The sequence below is a fragment of the Peromyscus maniculatus genome, chromosome 18 (assembly GCF_049852395.1).
Source record: "Peromyscus maniculatus bairdii isolate BWxNUB_F1_BW_parent chromosome 18, HU_Pman_BW_mat_3.1, whole genome shotgun sequence".
In the NCBI taxonomy this organism is placed as follows: domain Eukaryota; kingdom Metazoa; phylum Chordata; class Mammalia; order Rodentia; family Cricetidae; genus Peromyscus; species Peromyscus maniculatus.
The window spans coordinates 20883785-20906096 of NC_134869.1; the positions used below are offsets into that span (position 1 = coordinate 20883785).

The 22312-nt window shown below is 43.3% G+C and overlaps 1 protein-coding gene across 3 annotated transcripts in view; it reads left to right on the forward strand.

Moving 5' to 3' along the window:
• The window catches only part of Ube2n (ubiquitin conjugating enzyme E2 N), a 33804-nt gene extending 15385 nt beyond the window's left edge, over window positions 1-18419 (forward strand). For 2 of the 3 annotated variants that reach the window (XM_006999074.4, XM_076554662.1), the window contains exons 2-4: window positions 16498-16744; window positions 16923-17063; window positions 17691-18419. In XM_006999074.4, the coding sequence (XP_006999136.2) occupies window positions 16498-16744; window positions 16923-17063; window positions 17691-17731 (429 nt within the window). In that variant the 3' untranslated portion in view covers window positions 17732-18419. Of the gene's footprint in view, window positions 1-4392; window positions 7161-16497; window positions 16745-16922; window positions 17064-17690 lie in introns of those variants that run through there. The other variant, XM_042263658.2, reaches the window with a different exon arrangement.
• The last annotated feature ends 3893 nt before the right edge of the window (window positions 18420-22312 follow it).

A 22312-nucleotide genomic window follows, 5' to 3' on the forward strand; every position in this document is an offset into this window, starting at 1 on the left:
GAGCCAGGTGCTAGCCCTCCAGAATCAAACCAGCTGCATTTTTAAAATTGTTGTATTTCGTGTGCATTGATGTTCGCCTGTGTGTATCTCTGTGAGGAAGTGGAGTTACACACAGTTGTGAGCTGCCATCTGGGTGCTGGCAGTTGAGTCTGGGTCCTCTGGAAGAGCAGCCAGAGCTATTTATTTTGTTGTTTTTCTGAGGCAGGGTTTCTCTCTCTCTGGCTGTCCTGGAATTGGCGCTGTAGAGCAGACTGGCCTCAAACTCAGAGATCTGCCTTCCTCCGCCTCCTGTGCTGAGATTAAAGGTATGTGCCACCATTTCCTGGCTTAAATCAGTTATTCTTTTTTTTTGGGGGGGGGGGGTTGAGACAGGGTTTCTCTGTGTAGCTTTGGAGCCTGTCCTGGAACTCACTTTGGAGACCAGGCTGGCCTTGAACTCACAGCCTGCCTCTGTCTCCCATGTGCTGGGATTAAAGGCGTGCGCCGCCGCCGCCCGGCTAAATCAGTTATTTTAAGGGTAATTTTTTTTATGACTTTGTAGCTCAAACTGGTAGCATGAAATGAGTTTCACGTTTATATTTTGAATTTTTTACATTTTTATTGATTGATGCTGTGTATGTATCTGTATGTGAGTGTACACATTCTATAGTGTGCAGGTGGAGAGCAGAAAACAGCTTTTTTGAGAGTCTGCTCTCTTTCCACCCTGTGGGCTCAGGTTATTGAAGGTAGGTTCTCAAGCTTAGTGGCAAGCGCCTTTTACCCGTGGAGCACCTTCCTGCCCGTGGGTTTTGTTTCAATGTGAATGTGTGTGCAGTGGCCTGTGTGTGGCCGTCAGAGGACAACCTTTGGGAGTCGGGGCTTTCCTTCCTCTGAGGGTTAGAATCCAGCAAGTACTCTTAGCTGCTGAGCCATCTCATTGGCCCGCTGCATTCAGTCATTGAATTTGACCTGATATTTTAAATGTTCTTTTACATTGTGTGTGTGTGTGTGTGTGTGTGTGTGTGTGTGTGTGTGTGTGTGTGTGTCTCCCCTATGTGTGCCCTGTGCACATGTGGAAGTCAGAAGACAAGTTGTGGCTTTTAGGGATAGAATTGCAGTTGCAGGCTTGGTGGCTCGTGCTTTCTCCCTTTACCAGCGGAACCCTTTATTTCCCTGGCCCCAGCCTTGTCTCCTTCTACTTTAGTCAGGATCTCACTGGGTTGCCCGGGCTGGCCTCCTTTACTACCTTAGCTGGACTAGAGCAGATAGCACCATGCTCCAGATCTTGTTTCTCATGCTGTTTAATTTCAAATTCTTTCACTTGATTTATTTTTATTTTACATGTATGTATGTGCACCACATGAATGCAGGATTTGCCTGTGGGGCATTGGATCCCCTGGACCTGGAGTTAAAAGTGGTTGTGTTCTGTGATGTGGGTACTGGGAACCAAAGCTGGGTCCTCTAGAATACTGAACTATCTCTCCAATCCTTCAAGTTCTTAAACAAAACAACAAAAAACTTTGAGGTAGAGAGCACACACACTAACAGTGATCTGTGTGGAAGCAAGAGGCCTACATCAAGTATCATTCCTCAGGAGCTATCCATCTTGTTTTGTGAGTCAGGGATCTGCCTTGTTGATAGGCTAGGCTGGCTGATAGAGAACCCTGGAACCTGCATGTCTTTGCCTTGAATATGCTATACAGTCACTATTGAGGCTGTTTGTTCATTACAGTCGAGACGCTTCCACGGAGGAGATACAGCAGCAGGAGGACCGACCTAAGTTTGAGGTCAGCGAGGGCTACTTAGTGAGTGAGAGGGCTCAAAACCCAAGGAGGGCGGAGAGGAGAGAGCTAAGTGTGGGGGGGTGGGGATGGAAGGAGAGAAGGAAAGTGGACAGAGTGTCAGAGCTGCTGGAAGAGCAACAGAGTGAGCCTGCTGCTGTGGGCTTTGGAATTTGGTGTTGTAAGTGTATAGCCTGTGCAGTTACACTACAAAAAGCTGGAAGTTGGAACAATCTGTCCCAGTGTTCCGGCCACCCCCACCCCACCCCCACGTTATCGACCATTTACAGCCACTTTCTGACTTCCTAAATCCTTAGACTGCATTTAAGTTCTTGAGTGTCACCTCTTCCCAGTTGGTCATCTTCTTTTCCCATGGAGATGCTCATCTCTTCCACTAGGACAGGATTGAGACACAGATGTGGGCACTTGGGATTGGGCCCCTGTTGGTTGGTGGAGACAGCATAAAGTAGCTAATTGTGTCAGGGGTGGTCTACAGAAGGGGTGTAGGGGACCTAGTGGGCTACAACAGGTCCCGCTTCTTTGTATTTTAAAAGAAAAAAAATTCCTGATGTAACCTCAGCAAACTTAAAGACTAACAGGTTAACATAATTCTAATATAAATATTGCTGTGCATAGTTACAGTTTTCTCAATTTTACATCTTAAAGCAAACTCTTTAATATTTCTTGCTAAGAAAACAAAGAGTAAACTTCTGATGTATACATCTTAAATACTTTCTTAACTTCACCAAACCATGGTGCATCAATATCAATAGGTTAACATAATAATTTCTACAAGCCTACTCTCAACCTACAATTTAGAACTATACAAAACATAACATTAATTCACTCAAGTAACACAAAAAAATTTTATAAGTTAAATATTCTGAGGAACATTGACTCCTTTTTCTTTATATTTTAAATTAAATCTCCAGCCTAGTTAGAAAACCTAAATTTCTCTATAAGCAGTTCCGTTTTTACATAAACAGTTCCATCATCTGTAGCTAGAGTTTTCCTGCCTTGCCCCACAGTCAGGACAAATCTTTGTCACCTGCCAGTCCCACAGCCGCTCAGACCCAACCAAGTAAACACAGAGACTTATATTGCTTACAAACTGTATGGCCATGGCAGGCTTCTTGCTAACTGTTATTATAGCTTAAATTAATCCATTTCCATAAATCTATACCTTGCCATGTGGCTCGTGGCTTACCGGCATCTTCACATGCTGCTTGTCATGGCAGCGGCTGGCAGTGACTCCTTCCGCCTTCCTGTTCTTTCTTTTCTCCTCTCTGTTAGTCCCGCCTATACTTCCTGCCTAGCCACTGGCCAATCAGTGTTTTATTTATTGACCAATCAGAGTAATTTGACATACAGACCATCCCACAGCAATCATCACTGTTGATAGTCTATATGGATTAGCAAATTGAAACTGTCCCATTGTAATGAAATCATTTACTGTCCATTCCATTTCTTAAGTTCAAAAGTTCAAAGAGTTCTGGTACCATTCCTAAAAGTTCCTTTGAGCACTGACTCGTACACAGGGCCTGGCTTGTCAGCTGCCCTTAAGTCTGTATAGCTGCCAGAATCGTAATGACTCTGAAGCAAACAGTTCCAAATACGAAAAGTCCCATAACCAAAACTTTGCAGTTAAAGCAAGTCTCTTTGAAACTTTTGCTTTCAGCTACATGTGCTTTGCAGTCTGTAGCCTTCCGCAGTGGGGCCGCTCCCGGACCAGGAGCTGAAACTGTGGCCTTCCCATGGCAACCCCGGCTTTGGGAGGAAAACCCATTCATTATCTGTATTGCTGACTCCATGTGCTCAGCAAACCAAGTCCTAGAATCCTCAGCGCCTTGTCCTGTTGTACCACGAGTGTAGCCTCAAGGCAGCTCCTTGATTGCATTCACATCCCACTGCTGGGAGCTCAGGCTGCAGTCAGTCTCAGGCTGGAGTATGGTTCTCACCTCCACAGCTTCCTGCTTTCCAAAGTGTCTCAGCTGCTTATCTGGCACAGAGGCTAGGCCTCCGGAAGCAGTCTTGGACTCTGCCATCTCTGCGGTTCATCTTTCCCCAGGCGACGCAAACCTGGGCTCTCTCCTCCGTAGCATCTCTCAAAGGTTGCAGAACCTTACTGTTCACCTTTCCTGCAGCGCGGCATCTCTGCAGGGCTTTCCAAACTGCTGTTTGTCGTTAGCCTCTCTCGTGGCTTAGCTTGTTTGTTTTTCACTGTGGCTTTCTTTGGGTAGAAAGCTTTGTAGACGGCGTTGATGCCTTGAGGGTTTCAGCTTCCGAGATCCTCTGGCTCTATTTTCTGAAGCTGGCAGTCTCTGGAGCTGTTTCTTGTTACTGGTGGCTTTCTGGAACTGCCATGTCCACAGTCCACCATGGACATTGCTCTCCGAGTCCCGGCTTGGGAAAACCTACTCTAAATTACTGTTTTCATCGTATCCTTAAACCTGAGGCCTATGTATTCTAAACCTGCATTTCTCTGACTGACTTTATACTAAACCTATGGCCTGTTTAAATCTATATTTTTAAGTAATTTTTTTTCTACACTACCTTATACTTCTGAGTTTTTCCTGCACTGTATTGCTACAGTCTACCTTCCTTATTTTTTTTATAGTTAGAAAAGGGGGCGGGGAGCTATAGAGAGAATTCTAACTCAGCAGCCTTGCGGTATTTCCTTCACTGCCTACCTATACACCCGAGAATAAAATACCATTGCCTTCATTTTTCAATTCCTTCTCGGCATGCCTACACTCAACAATGCCCCCTACAATTCTTTCACCAAGTTCTAGGGCTTGCTTGTTTGTTTTCTTTATCTTTTTCTTTGTCTCTGTTCAGGCGCCATCTGTAGAGGACCAGCCCCCACACTTATTTACCCCAGGAACTCTTGAGGAATGAGGAATAAGAGACTTAATTAGAAATAGGGGGAGAGAAACAGAGAGAAAACACAGACTAGACTCGAGTGGGCCTGGACCCTTATCCACCGGCCCAGAACTTTATTCCCGAGGTCTATTTATAACAATGCCAAGGGGTGGAGCAAAAGACCTCCCCCTTGCTAGTTACAGTCACCTGGTACCCAGGCCCGTGGTCCAGTCAACCTCCCATGCAGTCCTGCTGGGTGCAGCCACTAGGAAACCTAGTGGGCTCCAACACGGGCTCAGTAGTACTTCGGCTATCATTAGATTTTCCAGATAGTAGAAGTATTGGCATTTGGGCAGCTAAAATATGGCTCATGGCTTAGTCTTATCCTCCTAAAATTCCAGAGCAAAATGCTGATTGTAGGGAGTGTGAAGTGTGGTTATCTAGAGTGGAAGCACAACACTCGGGGCTAGATTCTTTTGGCTTTACTTTTATGTCTGCCAAGTAGTAGCTTGAGGAACTTCATTTGACCTTTCTGGGGATGGAGATGCATGCACGCGCATACACAGTTAGCTTTAGAGTTGTTAAAGTGCAAAGAACAGAGCCTAAAACAATTCTGAGCATTATGTAGTATTGGTTCTTACTAGTAACTGATTTTTTTTTTTAAACAAAGATTTTCCTTTACTATAAAGAAATTTAGTGTATCCTACTGAGTGGAAAATTTAAATCAGTTACACAAAGTATATAACCATTTTAATTCTGAAATGAACCAACCATTTTGAAAGGCAATGATACCCATTTACCAATAGTGGTTAGGAAAATGGGCTAGTTCGTGCAAAAACCAGCATGTAGAATCCATTTTCTATGTGTTAGACTATAAAAAGGTTGGCTCTGGAGCCAGCAACATGGCACCCTGTACACACACAAGCTTTTTGCAGCTGATAAATTGAACTTTTATTTAGTTGAAGATATTTGCATTCTTGCACATCCCAGCTGTAGAGGCTGCCATTCATGTAGACTGTATTGTAAATGGTGCTGTCCTGAAATTATGCAGCCTTGCCAAGGGGGCTTATCTGGAGGGTGACAACCCCTTAAAAAACTAATGCTTGTAACACAAATTTTAAATAGGTCTTATAATAATAAACCCAGAGCCAGATATTGAGGAAAATGCTGAAAGATCAGAGAGACAAAAGAACAAGCCATTGCCATGTCTCACCTCACCAGCTCCGCAAAACCTCTGACTGAATGCCTCTGAATCCTCAGCTGAAAGCTCTCCAGCTGAAAAACCTTAGTTCCTGTCTCCTCATGCCTTATATACCTTTCTCCACCCAGCCATATTACTTCATTCTTAGTGCAGAGATTAAAGGCGTGTGTGCTTCCCAAGCAAAGGCTTGAGATCTCACTGGGATTAAAGGTGTGTTTAATCTGTTTCTCTCCTAGACTGAGTCAATCTCATGTTGTCCAGGATGGCTTTGAACTTCTGATCCAGATGGATCTCTGCCTCCCAAGTGCTAGGATTAAAGGCATGTGCCACCACTGCCTGGCCTCTATGTTTAATCTAGTGGCTTATTCTGTCCTCTGATCTTAAGGTAAATTTTATTAGAGTACACAATATATCACCACAAAAGCTCCCTACAGTCTCTCTTGTTCTTTTTCTTTTCTTTCTTTTGTGTGCCACTACACTCGACCATATTATTTCATCTTTAGTGTGATGGTCTTTGCTTTGGGTTTTATTATATTATTGGGGGGAGGGATGGAGATCAGAGGAAAATTTGTGGGAGTTAGTTTTCTCCTTTCATTGTTGAGTACTGGAAGTCAGACTTGAGCAGGTCATCAGGCTTGGTGACAAATGAATTTATCTTTGAGCCATCTCCTTGGCCCTTGGGCTCTAAATTCTTGTTTGGAACTAAATTACACTGTTGGCATAATTGGATTGAGGGCAGATCTTAGACCAATGTCTTTGCATGCCTCACCAAAACAATTGAGCTGCCCTCCTTCCGCTTGTTCTGTATGTTACTAGAAGCATAGGTCGCCTCTGCTGGGGACATCTGTAGGAACAACATTGTGATCCAAATTCAAGGGAGGAAGAGCTTGTATATTACATTAGGCTTGCTTTGGTAGCACATAGGCTGAGCTCCGACAGAACAGGGTCGTCTAGTGTCACATCCCTGCTCTAGTGGGACCCCTAGCTTCTAGGCCAGGGGTAGTTGTTGGTGCCATTTGCAAAGAATATTGATTTATCAGTTATGCAGCTAGCCTTGAGGGATGAAGTAGGCAGTGTCACAGTCAGTGACAAGTGTGACCTTAAACAATGGCAGGGATTTTGGTAGCTAGGAATATGACTAATTTCATTTAAAGTCCTATTTTATGAACAGGTTAACAGAACAAAACCTTTGGAGGTTGGGCGTGGTGACACATGCCTGTAAATCTAGTACTCCACTCAACTGAAGCAGGGTCAAGATTCAGAGGCCAGCCTGGGCTGAACAGCTAGACTCTTCCTCAGAAATGAACAACCCCAAACAGCAAAACTGGATTTCACTGGTAACAAATTCCTTTCTTGTTTAGATACTAAAGGTTCACATACATATGTACCGGATATACAATCTATATAGAGAGTTCTTCCCCTTAGCCTCAGAGATACTACAAAAGGGGAGTGTCTAGTCCAGAAAGATTGAATTCATTCTAATAATAGAATGCTTAGTGAATTTAGTGCCAGAGAGTCTTTGTTCCGGTAGGCCTCCGTTTTAGAAGGCAGTTGACTAGTGGATAGTTTTGTCGTGAGCGTGTCTGGCTAACACTCCAGGCTACCTAACTGATTTCAGCTCTGTAGTATGAATGAGCACTGTCTTCAGAGAATTAACTGTAGAAGGTCTTTGAGAGGTTATAACTGAGTTAATCTAGTTCCACAGGGATGCTTCATCCCCCTCACTCCACCCAGTCCGTAAACCTCCCGTCCTGCCTCGTTTCTCTTGTGTGATGAACACCACGACCAGAAGCAACTTGAGGAGGAAAGGGGGACCATGGAGGAACACTGCTTACTGGGTCGCGTCCCATGGCTTGCTCAGCTTGCTTTCTCATACAGCCCAGGACCACCCACCTGGGATGGTATTTAACCCACCTGCTCAAGGGGACCAGGCCTTCCTCACCTGAATATTAGTCAAGAAAACACCCCCACAGATTTGCCTTCAGGCAGTCCGATGGAGGCTGTTTCTCAGTTTAGGTTCCTCTTCTCAGATAACTCGTTTGTGTCAAGTTGACAAAAAACTAGCCAGCATGTCCCCTTTTCACTTCTCTAATTTTAGACTATCTCGTTACCAAGCAACCAAGGCAGCTTTAGGTAATTTAAGCAGGAACAGCATCTGTTGCATTATTAGGTATCTCAATCTTCAGGAGAGTCAAAGAGCTGGTAACAGGGTTTAGAATTGGACCACGTGGTTTCATTGAGTTGATGTATGCAGTATGCTCTGCATTGTGTGTGCTCCTGATGCCCGTGACCAGTACAGGATGCTACTGTTAGAACTCTTCCACTATTGGTTGCCTTGTGGTGACTACTGTTGGTCTTTTTAGGATGGATGCTTTTGATTTCTTAGCTGCTGTTGTTTGCTTTGTTTTTAAAAGACAGGATCTTACATAGCCCAGGTTGGCTTAAATTTGCTGTGTAGCAAAGGATAACTTTGAACTCTTGATCCTTTTGCTTCTGACACCCAAGTGTTAGATATTACAGGAGGGTGCCATTGTGTCCAGAAGTGAGGAATTAATATTTCAACTTCTATTGAGGAGGTGATGGAATCCATAAAAGTGTGTGGGTGAGTGTTTTATGTGTGTCTAGGGGTGTGTGCTGATTGCCAAACAAGGATGTTTGTTTATGAAGTGGCCAACGGAACTATGGATAGCCACAAACCTCATTCCCATGACTGTTGCCATGCAGTCTCACTGTGGCCCTTATTTTGTTTTTTCTCTTCTCCAGCAGTAACCTCACATTTCCATATTCTTAGCGCCTCAGCTCCAACTTAATTAAGGAAAGAAAATATGAGTCAACTAGGCACAGTGGTGGTACGCCTTTAATCCCAGCACCCGGAGGCAGAGAGAGATGCATCAAGGCTAGCCTGGTCTACAGAGCAAGTTCTAGGACAGCCAGGGCTAGACAGTGGGGAGGGTATGAGCCAACAAAGGAAATTATGAATGATTGGGGAATTTTTTTTTAACTGAAATTCTCATTGTTCAGTTTTGCTAATGTGTCACATGGGATTTACGTTTGCCACATAGAAATGCAATTTAGCGAACAGCTCCCTTTGTCTCTTGCCCTGCCTATTGAGTTACTACTATTCCATCCAGGATGTTGGATGTGCAAGTTAAAAAATGAAGCCAGCTTGTTGAATTTCCTATTAGTGCTTTAGAAACGTGGCCTATTTGTTACTAAGGTAGGTCCTTTTTCTCCTAGTGAGGAATAAAGACTCCTACTTGAAATAACCGAGCACTGGGACTCAGCAGATTTAAGGTGCTGCCAGTGTGGGTGCCCTGATGGAACACAGAGAACAGTTTTTAGCCCCTTTCTTTATTGGCTTTGTAATGGAGGGTTAGTCTTTGTTGTTGTTCTAAAGATGTATTTATCTTAATGAGTGTTTTGTTCATGCACCACAGTTACAAATGGTTGTGAGCTGCCATGTGGGAGGTTGGGAATCGAACCTGGGTCCTCTGGAAGAGCAGCCAGTGCTCTTAGCTGCTGAGCCATCTCTCCAGGCCCAAGGGTTATAGTCTTATTATATATCATCTGCTGCCACTTTCTCAACAAAGACACCTGCATGGGTTAAGCTTTACATCTTTTACATCTCACTGATTTAAACATGGTGCAGGTGGGTGACCTTGTCGTATCTTCAGGTTAGGCAAGCTTAGCTGTTCCTTTTCTACTCTACATTTGAGGTTTGGTGGGAATAGCTGGACTATTGAGTGTTAGCAGGCCCGTTCTGTTCCGTTCCTCTGTCCCTGGGCCTAAGCTTCTGTTTTGGAAACAATCTATTAAACTCTGGTTCCGGCTTCTTAGTAAAAAGGAGGAAAAGTAGCATTATTGTTTAAACTACTTTGGTGAACTAGTGATTACAAAGGTCAGAAAAGGTCCCTTCCTAACTCCTATATGCTCTTTGCTGCCCCAGCAGACCAGTTGGGCCTTTACAGTTCACAGTCGGTACCCTTGAGATTAAAAAGCCTGGACTAAGCCTTGGCTCTGGTTTTGGGTCTCACTGGTTAGTTACTCTTTGTTTCTCATTTATTAAATGAGTGTGAGGATTGAGTGAATTTATGTGAAACACTTAGATCAACATTTGGCCTGGATCATTGTATCCATTCTTATCTGGGAATAGTGCATTATCCCTGTTCTTATGGAGCCTACAGGTGTGTTTGTGTGTGGTTGTAAACTACAATAGTTGATGTGTTTAGGCATGTTTAGTTGAGGCAGAATTGGGAGATGGTAGACAAGGACATTAAGAAATTAAGCCTAATTTACAAGGACATTACGTTAGGCTTTTTTCCTTGTCAACGATTGGATTAAATGCTCCTTGCTCTCTGCTTTCCTTTCTTCCTCCCTCCTCGACCACTCAGGCTGGCCTCACAGGTCCTCATGCCTGAGCTTCCCCAAGAGCTGGGATTGCAGGCAGAAGTCACCACCTGTGCCTTTAAACGTGTCGTGAGGTAGGCGTTACCAGTTGACACATGCATTTCTTTGCACTGATTGTCATTTACTACCTGGGGTTCTTGACGTCAGATAGTTAAGGGTTTGGCAAGTGAACCAAAACCATTGTCAGTTTGAGTGATGATGGTAGAGAACAGGAAAGCGGAGACAGGAGAGCTTTCCCTTCTGATTTAGACCTGAGAAACAACCTGATCATATAGACTTGGTCTTTCATAATTTCTCCTTCCCCAGTCTCCATTTCTCTCTCTCTGAACCTCACAGAGAAGTATTGATTTAGTTTAATGGGGAGGGATAAAATTGAGAGTAGATTTCTAACCTATAAATAGCACCTGGCCCCACCTATTACGTAGTAATCTTAAGTGGAGGAGAGTACTTTTCTTACCTGCTAATTACTGTTAGGGTGAAGCCAGGGCCGTTGGTTGTTGTACTGGATCCTGGTTGTTGTATTTCTGTGGAAGTTAGCGTGCAGACGTCTCTATCCCAGACTGGGCCAGGCTCACTTTATAGCTGAGGATGACCTTGAGTTCCTGTTACTCTAGCCTCTGCCCTCTGGTGTATGTGATGCCTGGTATTGACCTCGGGGCTCACCGCGTGCTGTGCAGGCACTGGCCAGCAGCGGCATCTTCAGCCTCCAGATGGAGCTTTTCTCCAAAGGCTTTATAATACAAGATTAAAAATCCCAGATTTAGTCCTTGCTACTTAGTCTTGGAACTCTCCGGGTAGAGGAGAAGGGGGAGTGTGTGGAGAACCATCATCTTCTTTTGGCTTTAGGATAAAAGGAGGTCCCATGGGGCCAGTGGCTTGTCCGGGGTTACAGAAGGCAGTAGAATACAGGGAATTGAGGGGTAGCCTAGTTTTCCCGATGGCTTGCATTAGCTTCCTTAACCTCTTCAAGTTGCGTTTGAAATCTGGATCAGAATGGGCTCCTTTTAAGGACCTACTTACATCAGAGTTAACCTTAGCTTAGAGAAGTGACCATATGCTACAATTTGAAAAGCAAAGCGGAAGGGCAAGCTACTGGGATGAAGTAATGAACCTTTAAAGGGTAGTTTGTGTTTTTGTTTCATCTCTTGCTGTCTGTCCACTAGAGGGTGGTGTTCACTGGAAGAACTGAAATTGTTTCTTGATTAACCACTGTTTTCTGTGGTGCCTTTTGTTATGTCGTTTTTTATGCACAGGGTTGACTGCCGCGGACAGCACTTCTGACAGATTATTGTTGAAGGGAAAATGGTGATAGTTTAAAGTTTCTCTACAAAATTACCCCCTTACATTTTATTTATTTATTTTTTTTTTAATGTGCATTGGTGTGAAGATGCCAGATCCCCTGGAACTGGAGTTACAGACAGTTGTGAGCTGCCACGCGGGTGCTGGGAATTGAACCTAGGTTCTCTGGAAGAGCAGCCAGTGCTCTTAACCACTGAGCCACCTCTCCAGCCCCAAGTTGATTTTCCTTAATGACATGTCAGTAGTAAGATTACCTTGGGCCGGGCAGTGGTGGAGCATGCCTTTAATAATACCAGCACTTGGGGGACAGAGCCAGGTGGATCTCTGAGTTCGAGGCTACCCTGGTTTACAGAGCAAGATCCAGGACAGGCACCAAAACTACACAGAGAAACCCTTTCTCAACACCCCCCCCCAAAAAAAGACATTTATTTATTTATTTAAATTTTTACTCTAGGTGATAGATAGCATCTTGTGGCTAAGGAACAATTGAGAAGTGGCTAGTTTGACTTGATATATGTGCTTAGTGTAAATTACAACCTGGAAGGCCTGGTATGAAAAGAGAGCTAAACTATTCTGTTAGTCATTTTATACTAACAGCATGTTGATAGTATTTTGAGTATAATTGGGTGAAAATACTAGAAGTTAATTTTTCTCATAAATTACTGTTCTAAGAACACTGTGTGTGTGTGTGTGTGTGTACTTAGCTGGTAGAGGCACTTGACTGATACCTGAGTTTTGTCCTTGGGACCCACATGGTGGAAGGAAAGAATCAACCTCCACAGATTGTCTCTTTGACTTTCAAAGTAAACATGTTTTTAACATTGTACACCAGTTTTAATCCCAAAGCAGGTTGATTTTTGTAAATTAGAGGCCAGCTTGGGCTACATAAGAAAGACCCTGTCTCAAAATGAAACAAAATAAAAATACTATTTTTAAAAATAAGTTTGTGTGTGTTGGGTTGCTATGTACCTCAGTATTGTTATGTATTTCAGTATAAAATACCACAGTATTTTGTACACATACATGTGTAAATTTCATATGTGCATCTTAAATATTGCAACTTTTCCTCTTATGATTTGAAGTATGACAAGAAACTTGGCAAATTTCCTTTTTCATAATTTAGATTAAGTTAATTTTTTTTTTTAACAATCTCACTATGTAGCTTTGGCTGGCCTAGAACTCACAATGATGTGCCTGCCACTGTCTTTGGTGCTGGGATTAAAGGTGTGCTCTACAGAAAATTCATTTGAGCAATTTCCACACCTCTAAGAAATTACTGAAATCAAGAACTTGGACTGTCAATGCTTTCCCCATTCCTACACCCCCATGCTGGGGCAAGGTCTCACAGAGCCAAGGGTGACCTGGGACTTGAAATTGTCTTGCCTCTGCTTCCAAGTGCTGGCTATTGCTAGGTGAAAAAGATCATCGTGCTAAGCTCACCCTTCCTAATACTGAGACCCTTTAATCCAGTTCCTCATGTGTGGTGACCCCAACCACAAAGTTAGTTTTGTTGCTATTTCATAACTGTCATTTGTGACTGTTAGGAATCATGAAATGTTTTTGGAGATAGAGGTTTCCATTGTTGCTACTCCCAGGTTGAGAACCACTGTTAAAGGGATAGAAGAGAGCACAGTTTAAATTCAGAAATCAAAGCCAGGAGTGGTGGCAGTGTGCCTTTGATTCTAGCATTCTGGTGGTAGAAGCAGGTCAGTCTCTCGAGTTTGAGGCCGTTTGAGGCCAGCCGGGTCTATATAGTGAGTACCAGGTCATCCTGAGTTGTCAAGACCCTGTCTAAAAACCAAAACAAAACAAAAAGACCAACAATAGACAAACAACCTTATAAATCAGTCTTTTACTTAGGAACATTTCCATTTACTATTTTAGGAATTAGTCTTAATTGTTTTATGTGAGTGTGAAGGGGGAGGGGAAACTCCTGCACCATGGTGCCCGTGTAGAGGTCAGAGGGCTTCAGTGACAGAACTCTGGCTGTCATGGTTGTGTGGCAAGCTTTACCTGCTGGCCATCTCGCTGGCCCATCACCTAACCGTTTTTGATTGAGGTGACCGAGGATAATTGCAGCTGTGGGAATACAGATTGAGTGGGAGGGGAGAGCACCACAGCTGCATGAGTACAGAGGTGAGGCTCAGAGACAGTGAACAAGTGCAGAGACCAGACGGCACCTCACTGTCTTTCTGGTAAAGAACCACCATAACCCTGAAGGTCCGGGACAGTTGACCATGTGTTCTTCTGTGGTAAAGAGTCTCAGGCACTGGTGTCAGAGCCTTGCTTTAGTCGGACATTTATGCTGACTTTGGGAAATTCAGGACGACCTGAGAAGGGATGGTTTGTGCATCTGAAAACTTACCCACAGTGTATGTTCCAATGAAATCTTGTGATCGATTAGGTCACTAGTATGTACTTTTTGTTTTTGAGACAGTCTTGCTGTGTAGCTGGCCTGGAACTCAGTACACAGCCCAGGCCAGCCTTGAATGCAAAGCTACCTTAGCCCAAGTGCCAAGACTGCAGGCATACACTGCAGACCCCACTTATGCATTCTTGGGGAAGGGTGCCTAACTAAGGGTAGGTAAACTGATGGCAGATGTGTGACTGTGGCATCTGGCGAAGATGAGGAGTATTTAGGAGCTATTTTAGGTTCTGATGTTGGAGGGACTCTTGGTAGCTTGTTAGAGCTTTAAATAGCTGCTACTACTATGTATAATTGGAGAATGGTGACTTAGATTTTTCGACCCTGTCCTCCTCCTCCAGCTTCCCTTTTCATGGAAACGGGATAAACCCAAGTGGAGGAAAGGCCCAACTAGAAGACATGTTACCACCTAGTTCCCTTTCATTTCCTTGCTCCTAATACTCATCTTTACTAGTTCTTTTTCCCCCCTTAAAATAAAGGCCAGGCTCTTGTCTTGTTTTTCCTAGTTGAGTGTTCCCGGGGAAGGGAGCAGGTGGAGTCTCTGAAGTGGAAGTATGCCTAGTAGGTTGAAAGACTGTAAGGAAGTGAACGAGGATTGAACAGAGGTTGGTGTGGAGGAGAGCTGAAGGGGAACTGGAAAGGCAGCAGAGTGCAGCAGTCCACACGGAAGGTGGACCCGGGAGTAAAGATAGCAAGGTCGAGGTCAAGCCGGGGAGAGCATGTGAGGTTATTTTAGTCTGCCATTTGAGAGCTGGTGGGGGCCTGGGCAGGGTGCAGGAGTGGGGAGAAGCAGTATAGTCATGGGCAGATTTCGGGAGCCAACCAAGGGCCACACACACGTAATCTTGCCCCTGAGCATTGCGCCAGTGGGAGTTTTTCAAACAGTTTTTTTTTAAACATCAGGTTAGATATTTAGCCTACAGGAAGAGATGGATTAACAGACAGGAAACTTTGGGGGTGGGAAAGATCAGAAAGTTGAGTTGGGGTTGCTGGGTTAGTCCATTCCCCCCCCCCATTGTACTCGTGTTAAAGGTGGGTACTTGAAAGGAAGAGTTTTAGCTCACACTTAGGGGCTGAAAGTGTAAGGTCAGGCGGCTTTTTGCTTCTCATGAGGACCTTTCCCACGCTATCACGCCATGGCAGAGAGGCTGGAAGGGAAGGAAGTGGTCATGTGCAGAAGATGCGAAGCTTGCTGTACGAGAGCCAGCCTTGTCTCCTCAGAAAGGAGAGGACTGATGCTGAGATGTTGGCGCAGTGTTCTTGTGCAGGGGAGGAGAGAGCTGTGCTCAGGTGGAGAGGGTGGCCTTGGGCAAGGGCTCTGCCAGTTAGAGCAGGAAGTGAGGAGCAGCCCAGCAGCAGCACCTGTGTGCAGAAGCCATCATGGAGACATGGAAGAGGCTGCCTTCTTGTCGAGTAGGAAGCAGGCATGAGGATGACTATTTTGAGGTTTCAGTAGTCATGGAAAACAGAATGTGGTATGATTTTTTGGGGGTGGGGCATCAAAGGCCATTCACAGAGTGTCAGTTTTAGGCCTATCAGCGTGGGCCAACGCACTCTGCCTTACTTCCTCCATTCCTTTAGGTGCCCTAGACATGTTCCTGTTTCCCCCTCCAGAGATAGGGTTGTACTCTAGGTCTGGCTGACCTTGAACTCAAGAGACCTGCCTGCCTCGGCCTAAGGACTGGGATCCGAGGGTGTGCTTCTGCCACCACCCAGTTGTCATCTCCAGTCCTTCCTTATAGTTAGCCCTCTGTGTGTAGGGTTCCATTAGATGAAGATGGACAAACCCCACGGGAGGAAAGTGTGTCTTTAGTGAACATATAAAGAATGTTGTCATTCATTGTTGCTTAATTTGTATTAGCTACTTACATGACATACACATTGTAGAAGGCACTACAAGTCATCTAGAGATGGTTTGAAACACACAAGATTATTTCTGTACTGTACATACAAATACTGTACTATTTTATGTAAGAGACTTCAGCATCCAGAGATTTTGATATCCTTGAGTATTCTAGACCTAAGCCGCCCTTGAATGCGAAAAGTGACCACATTTTTTAGAAAGGTAGAGTTTAGTGGCTTAGGTTTTAGTAAAGTTTAGAACAAGTTGCCTTACCCATTGTGGCAATCCTGGTGTCATTTTTCTTTTCTTTTACATGAATGTATAATCAGTTTTCTTAATCTCATCCCTGGCTATCCTGGAACTCACTCGGTAGACCAGGCTGGTCTCAAACTCACAGAGATCCATCTCCATCTGCCTCCCTAGTGCTGGGATTAAAGACGTGCACCATTATGCCCAGTGTTAACAGTCTTTTTAGCATTTAGTATGTTATTATTTGGGGGGTGTTTGTGCACATGTGTGCCATGTTTTGGCATGGTTTAGAGGTAAAATAAACATTCTTTTCTTTGATTTTTACATTTGATTGGCTAAATTATGTATCATTGGGAGATTCTGTTATATCTAATTAAAAAGATAACTAATTTTAATTTTGGTGTTTAGTGAGATGACATGTGTTTCACAAGTGTATGTTTTTCTGTTGTAGGAAACCCAGCGTTTGCTGGCTGAACCAGTTCCTGGCATTAAAGCTGAACCAGATGAGAGCAACGCCCGTTATTTCCATGTGGTCATTGCTGGCCCCCAGGATTCCCCCTTTGAGGGAGGGACTTTTAAACTTGAACTATTCCTTCCAGAAGAATACCCAATGGCAGCACCTAAAGTACGTTTCATGACCAAAATTTATCATCCTAATGTAGACAAGTTGGGAAGAATATGTTTAGATATTTTGAAAGGTAAGTGTTGTCTGTCACCTGTGCTATATGAGTGTGTCTTTCTTTCTTAAGCATTCCATATTTAGATGTAAACATTGTAATCTCATCTTATGCTAACACCAGTGTGTGGGAGGGAAGTTCAGTCTGGGCCTGTGTTTTCACGCTTTATCATATCATACTGGGCCTGTTACCTTCATAGATAAGTGGTCCCCAGCACTGCAGATCCGCACAGTTCTGCTATCAATCCAGGCTTTGTTAAGTGCTCCTAATCCAGATGATCCGTTAGCAAATGATGTAGCCGAGCAGTGGAAGACCAATGAAGCCCAAGCCATAGAAACAGGTACTGCATACTTATTCTTTGTCTGCTTCTGCTTCTGCTTTTCAAAACAAGTCTGTTACCATTTGTTTGTTGTTGTCGTTGTTTTCAAGTGAGCTCAGGTTAAAAATAATCTAGAAAAGGAGATCTTGCACTGTGGGTTTAACCACATGGATCTAACAATGAGTATCTACTGTACTAGCAGTATGGGAAGAGACTAGAAAACTTGCAACTGTTTTGTACTGTTTTTATGGTCCATTTACTGTATAGAGCAGTTTGTAAAGTGTAGAATCAGCAAGCATCTTCCTGCTACGGTCACAACAAAATTAGAGAGGAATATCATTACCTATTCTGAAGTGAAAGATAAAACTTTGTCCATTTGTAGAATTTTATGAAAGGTTTGAAGCTAGTCTGGTCTAAATAGTGAGAACCTTAGAAAACAAACAAAACCCCTTTCTAATTAGTTGTCCTGTTTTGGTAATAAGACATTCAGAAAATGATCTGATCCAGTTTATAGGAGAGGCTCTGAATTTAGGAGGGTATAAATATTATAGCATTTCCACACATGGTGTTTGTTTGCTGTTTTTGGTGTTTGGAAAGAAATCTACTGACTCAGTAAACTAACAATTGCATATTTGTTTCTGTCTACAGCGAGAGCATGGACTAGGCTATATGCCATGAATAATATTTAAGTCGATCAGATCATCGAGTGTACATCACTTCTCCTGTTCTGCCAAGACTCTTCCTTTTTTTGTTTGCATTTAATGGACACAGTCTTAGAAACATTACAGAATAAAAGCCCAGGCATCCTCATCTTTGGTGATTACATGCACATTAGCAAATCTCTGTCTTGTCCTGATTCACTGTTGTAAAGCATGAGCAGAGGCTAGAAGTATCATCCGGGTGTTGTGACATGTTGAAAGCAGTGGCTCTGCTGGGATTCGTTTCCCCATCATGGTTTAAGTACAAAGCACTGTGAAGGAAGGTAGTTGTCAGGGTTAGCTGCCAGGGGTATGGGTGTTTTTATTTTATTTTTTAGGGGGAAAGTAGTTTTATTTTAATTTTACGGTCTCCTTTCCCCCTCCCCCTCTTATGGGATCTAATTGCAGTGGTTAAATGCAGCTAACCAGTTTTTTAGAATATGCTCTCTAGCCAAGTCTAACTTTAGACGCTGTAGATGGACAAGCTTGATTGTCTGAACCAAATGGGAACATTAAATAAACATCACAGCCCTCACTAATAACATTGTGACTTTGCTGTCGAGTGTAGATTCTCTGCCCCACCCCCCAAGAAGAAACAAAAGCTTGTGACCATTTTGTATGGCTTGTCTGGAAACTTCTGTAAATCTTATGTTTTAGTAAAGTATTTTTTGTTATTCTCCTTTGCCTTTGTACAGTTTATTTTACTGTGTTTACTTTGCTTTCCCCATGTGACAATCGTATTTAAAATGAAAACGATGGAACATTCTGTTTTGGTCCTCGCCATCTGACAAATGGATTGGCAAGAGGAGAATTTGACCAGTTTGTTTCATTGATGCAGATTTGTGTTAGGATTTTACTGAGTGAGTATTTATAAACTGGCTGAGCATGCATGAAGCATCAGTATCTGTCCCCTCATCCCCCTTTTTTTAACCTCCTAGAAATTTTAAATAAATGTTACTTGATTTAATTAGGTGATCCTTGGTGTCTTGCCCAAATGTTTGAAAGTTGATCATACCTGACAGCCACAATAAAAAGGACAGGTGGGGTCATAGAGGACTCTCACATGTCCACATTTGAGCCTCGGATGTAGGTTATGACTTTTCTCTTGGTTCTTGTCTGAAAACTCATGTGTGTTGTTTGTGCTGCTAGGAAACCAGTGGAGGTTTGTGGAGGCCGTTTGAGTCTGTCTTCCTTGCAGACATTGTAAATCCCAAGCAACTGGCTTACAGGAAAGTTGTCAGCTCTCCAGCTCCTGTGCATTGCTCTCCCCTCCCTAGGGTTGGCCATGAGAACTCCTTCTCTCCTCCTTTTTTTCTGGAGGGGGTGTGTGCGTGTTTCTGTGTGACCTTGGGTGTCGTGGAACTCAGTGTGGAGACCAGGCTGGCCTCCGCCTTGCAGATCCTGTTGCCTCTGCTAGGATTATAAAGGCCGCTATGGCCAGCTGCTCCTTTTATCCTTGACTTTGGGGTTAGTTACTAAAGAATTATTCCGTTCTTCCCATGTGCAGCCGTCCTTCTCACCTTTTCCACTGGACTTTCTGGTTCTCATTACACTCAAGTCCCATCCATGTGAGTGCTGACCTCATGGTCAGGCATCTGTCTCCTACAGTGGATACTGTAGTCCATCTGCGTTTTCCTCACTGCAGAACTTCTGAGTTTCTTCAGACTGTGGTATATTTCATTGTGTTCCTATGTAAAATGAAGAATTATCTATTAAAATTACATTTTCAACATGTAAGAGCTTTTGGTGACTGGTAACTGGATCCTTCCAAATAAATGCATTTTGTTAACACATACTAAGTTTAGAATAAAATTGCTAATGGCCCTACCTGATACTGTAAATTTTAAAACTAATAAGCAGTTGTTATAATTCTTGGGCAGAGGGCATCTTTGGCCACAGCTAAGAAAACACTCTCATTTAAAAAAAAAAAAAAAATCACAGGACTTGAAGTATTTAGCCATTGGGCAGCGTTTCTTCCTGAAAGCCATAGGCTGCTGGTTATGGCTGGTGTCACCCAGTGACTTACAGGTCACCCACACATGGGGTTCTAGTGTGCACTGTGGTTTTAGTTTCCCGGCTTACATTATCATTTCCTAATTTCATGGCATCACTTTTTTTTTTTTTTTTTTTTTTTAATGAGTCCCCGCTGTTTTGATGAGGCTTGCACTCATCCAGTTGGAAAAAAACCATTATATATGCCTGGACTCCTCCTAAAAGACTTAGAGAAACAACATGTCAAGGTAGAGGTTGAATCCTAGCTACTGCATCTGGCCCATGGTTTCCTTGATTAAAAGCAGTTGGAGTTACATGGCAGTATTTGGGAAACTCAGGATATTCACACCATGACAGTTGGTAACATTTGAATGATCTGAAGATGTGGCAGCAGTAGATTGAGACCCACTGTAGCCCAGAAACCTGCTGACAGGAACTGAGTTGCAGACACAGTACGACATTCTGTATCATTCTCTTTCTGTAGGAATGGTGGGAGTCATTCCCAGCCTACCTGGTCTTGTATGTGGTCCTGTTTTCTTATAAACCTTTGACTTTGTAGCCCCAGATGAAGGAAGAAAATTCAATTGACAAAAGTATTTGAACATTTGCCTAATAACTGGCTGTGGGTGTGAATGAATAGCCATTGTGGGCATGAGGCACAGCACAATAGTTGCAGCTCTTACCCTGGAGAAAGGCCGGACAGACACCTCCAGCCTCCAGACAGTGTATACAGAGCCCAGTGAGAGAGGAGATCCAGACTCCAATTGACATCTTGAATTCAGTTCTGACGCCCTAGAGCAGTGGTTCTCAACCTTCCTAATGCTGCTACCCTTTGATACAGTTCCTCGTGTTGTGGGGACCCCCAACCATCACATTATTTTCGCTGCTACTTCATAACTGTAATTCTGTTACTGTTAGGAACCGTGATGTTTTCGGGTTGCAGCTTAGAGGTTGAGAACCACTGCCCTCAGGTGTCAATTTGAGCTTTGTGGTTTGAATGCTTTTTTTTGTTCTGCTCTATTTTGCTGGGATTCACTTCCACTCACTGTGAGACTAGTTAGTTATTCTTGGTTCTCTCAGATGCTTTCTGTCTATGATGCTGAAAACCTTACACTAGACCAGGAATGTACTTGTAAGAGAAGCCTCATTGCAAATTGGTTTATTAAAACCCCAGATGCTGTGGTTAGTATTTCTCCAGAGGGCGGGGAAGAACATCGGGTGTCCTGTAAGGTAGTAAGTCCAGCCAGCCAGACTGACCTCAGTGGTGCTGGAGGACATTCTGATGGTTTAGGAATGTTCATTCGGTGACTCTTAACTACATCAGTAGCAGAGTTTTAGGAACACAATATAGGAAAGCTGTCCACATACAAATTATAAAAGATGAAAAATTGGGTATTCCATAAGAAATATGTAATATTGGAATGTATTCTGGGGTTTGGTAACGTTTTGTTTAGCTATGAAGCATGCTGCCTATCCTAAGGAACTATATCAGGGTTTATATTTTAAGTAACAAGGAAAACATGTTGAATGTAATAATTTCAAAGAAGTATAAATAATAAAAATCTATACCAATTGGATGTGAGAATTTGTCTATTTCCTTCACTCTGCAGTCACTGATATTACTGAGGCTGGAGTAGTATTTGTGCTAAGAATTAGCCTTTCCCACTACACATTTTTGTGGTGGTACTGGGGGTTGAACCCAGAACCTTTCTTGCACATGTTCAGGCAAATTCTGCCCCTGATCTTTATTCTAGCCCTATCAACCACTTGTATATAGGACAAAGTCTTTTGAAAGATACGTAACTTCACAAGCTTAACACAGCCTTAAGGACCCTGTCATTGCTGGAATTTAGCCAGTGACATTGGCCTGGAAGGTATTAAAAAATGGAGAAGCTGGGCTTGGTGACTCATGACTTCTATCATCAGGAGGCAGAGGCAGGCAATCTCGAGTTCAAGGCTACCCTGGTCTACAGTTGTAGGAAGTCAGGACTATTTCAAGGAAGATCCTGTCTCAAAAACACTGGGAGAAACCTTTTTTTGTTTTGAAGTTTATGTGAGTGGGTGTTTTGCTTGCATGTTTGTGGATACTGCCCTTGGATCCCTGTAACTGGAGACACTTAAGTCACTGTATAGGAATACAGTAACTTGATTTTTCTGGGAGGTCCATATTACATTTTGCTAAGGGACCATGTTTGTTTGTTTCAAATACTACTTGAAGTCTACACAAGAAATGAACAAAAAATGCTATAAAAATGAATTTTAGGAATGTTCTTTTGGCTAGTGAATTTTAGTAATCTCTAAAGGTGAGCTCCTAAGTGGACTATGGGCTCCTTGTCAAGGAAACTGCCACCAGGGGTGCTAGCTGGGTAAGGCATGAACAGGTGATGCTTTATAGAATTCCATCCCCCATGACCGAAAAGATTCTGAGATGTCTCTGTAGCCCTGGCTAGATTTACCTGTGTCTTGACTGCTGGGATCAAAGGTATGCACTACCATGCCTGGTCCATCCAGAAATTCTTCAGGGTCAGGTTCATAGAGGACTTTGTGGAGGACAACCCTAGGTTTTGTTCCTACTCAGTT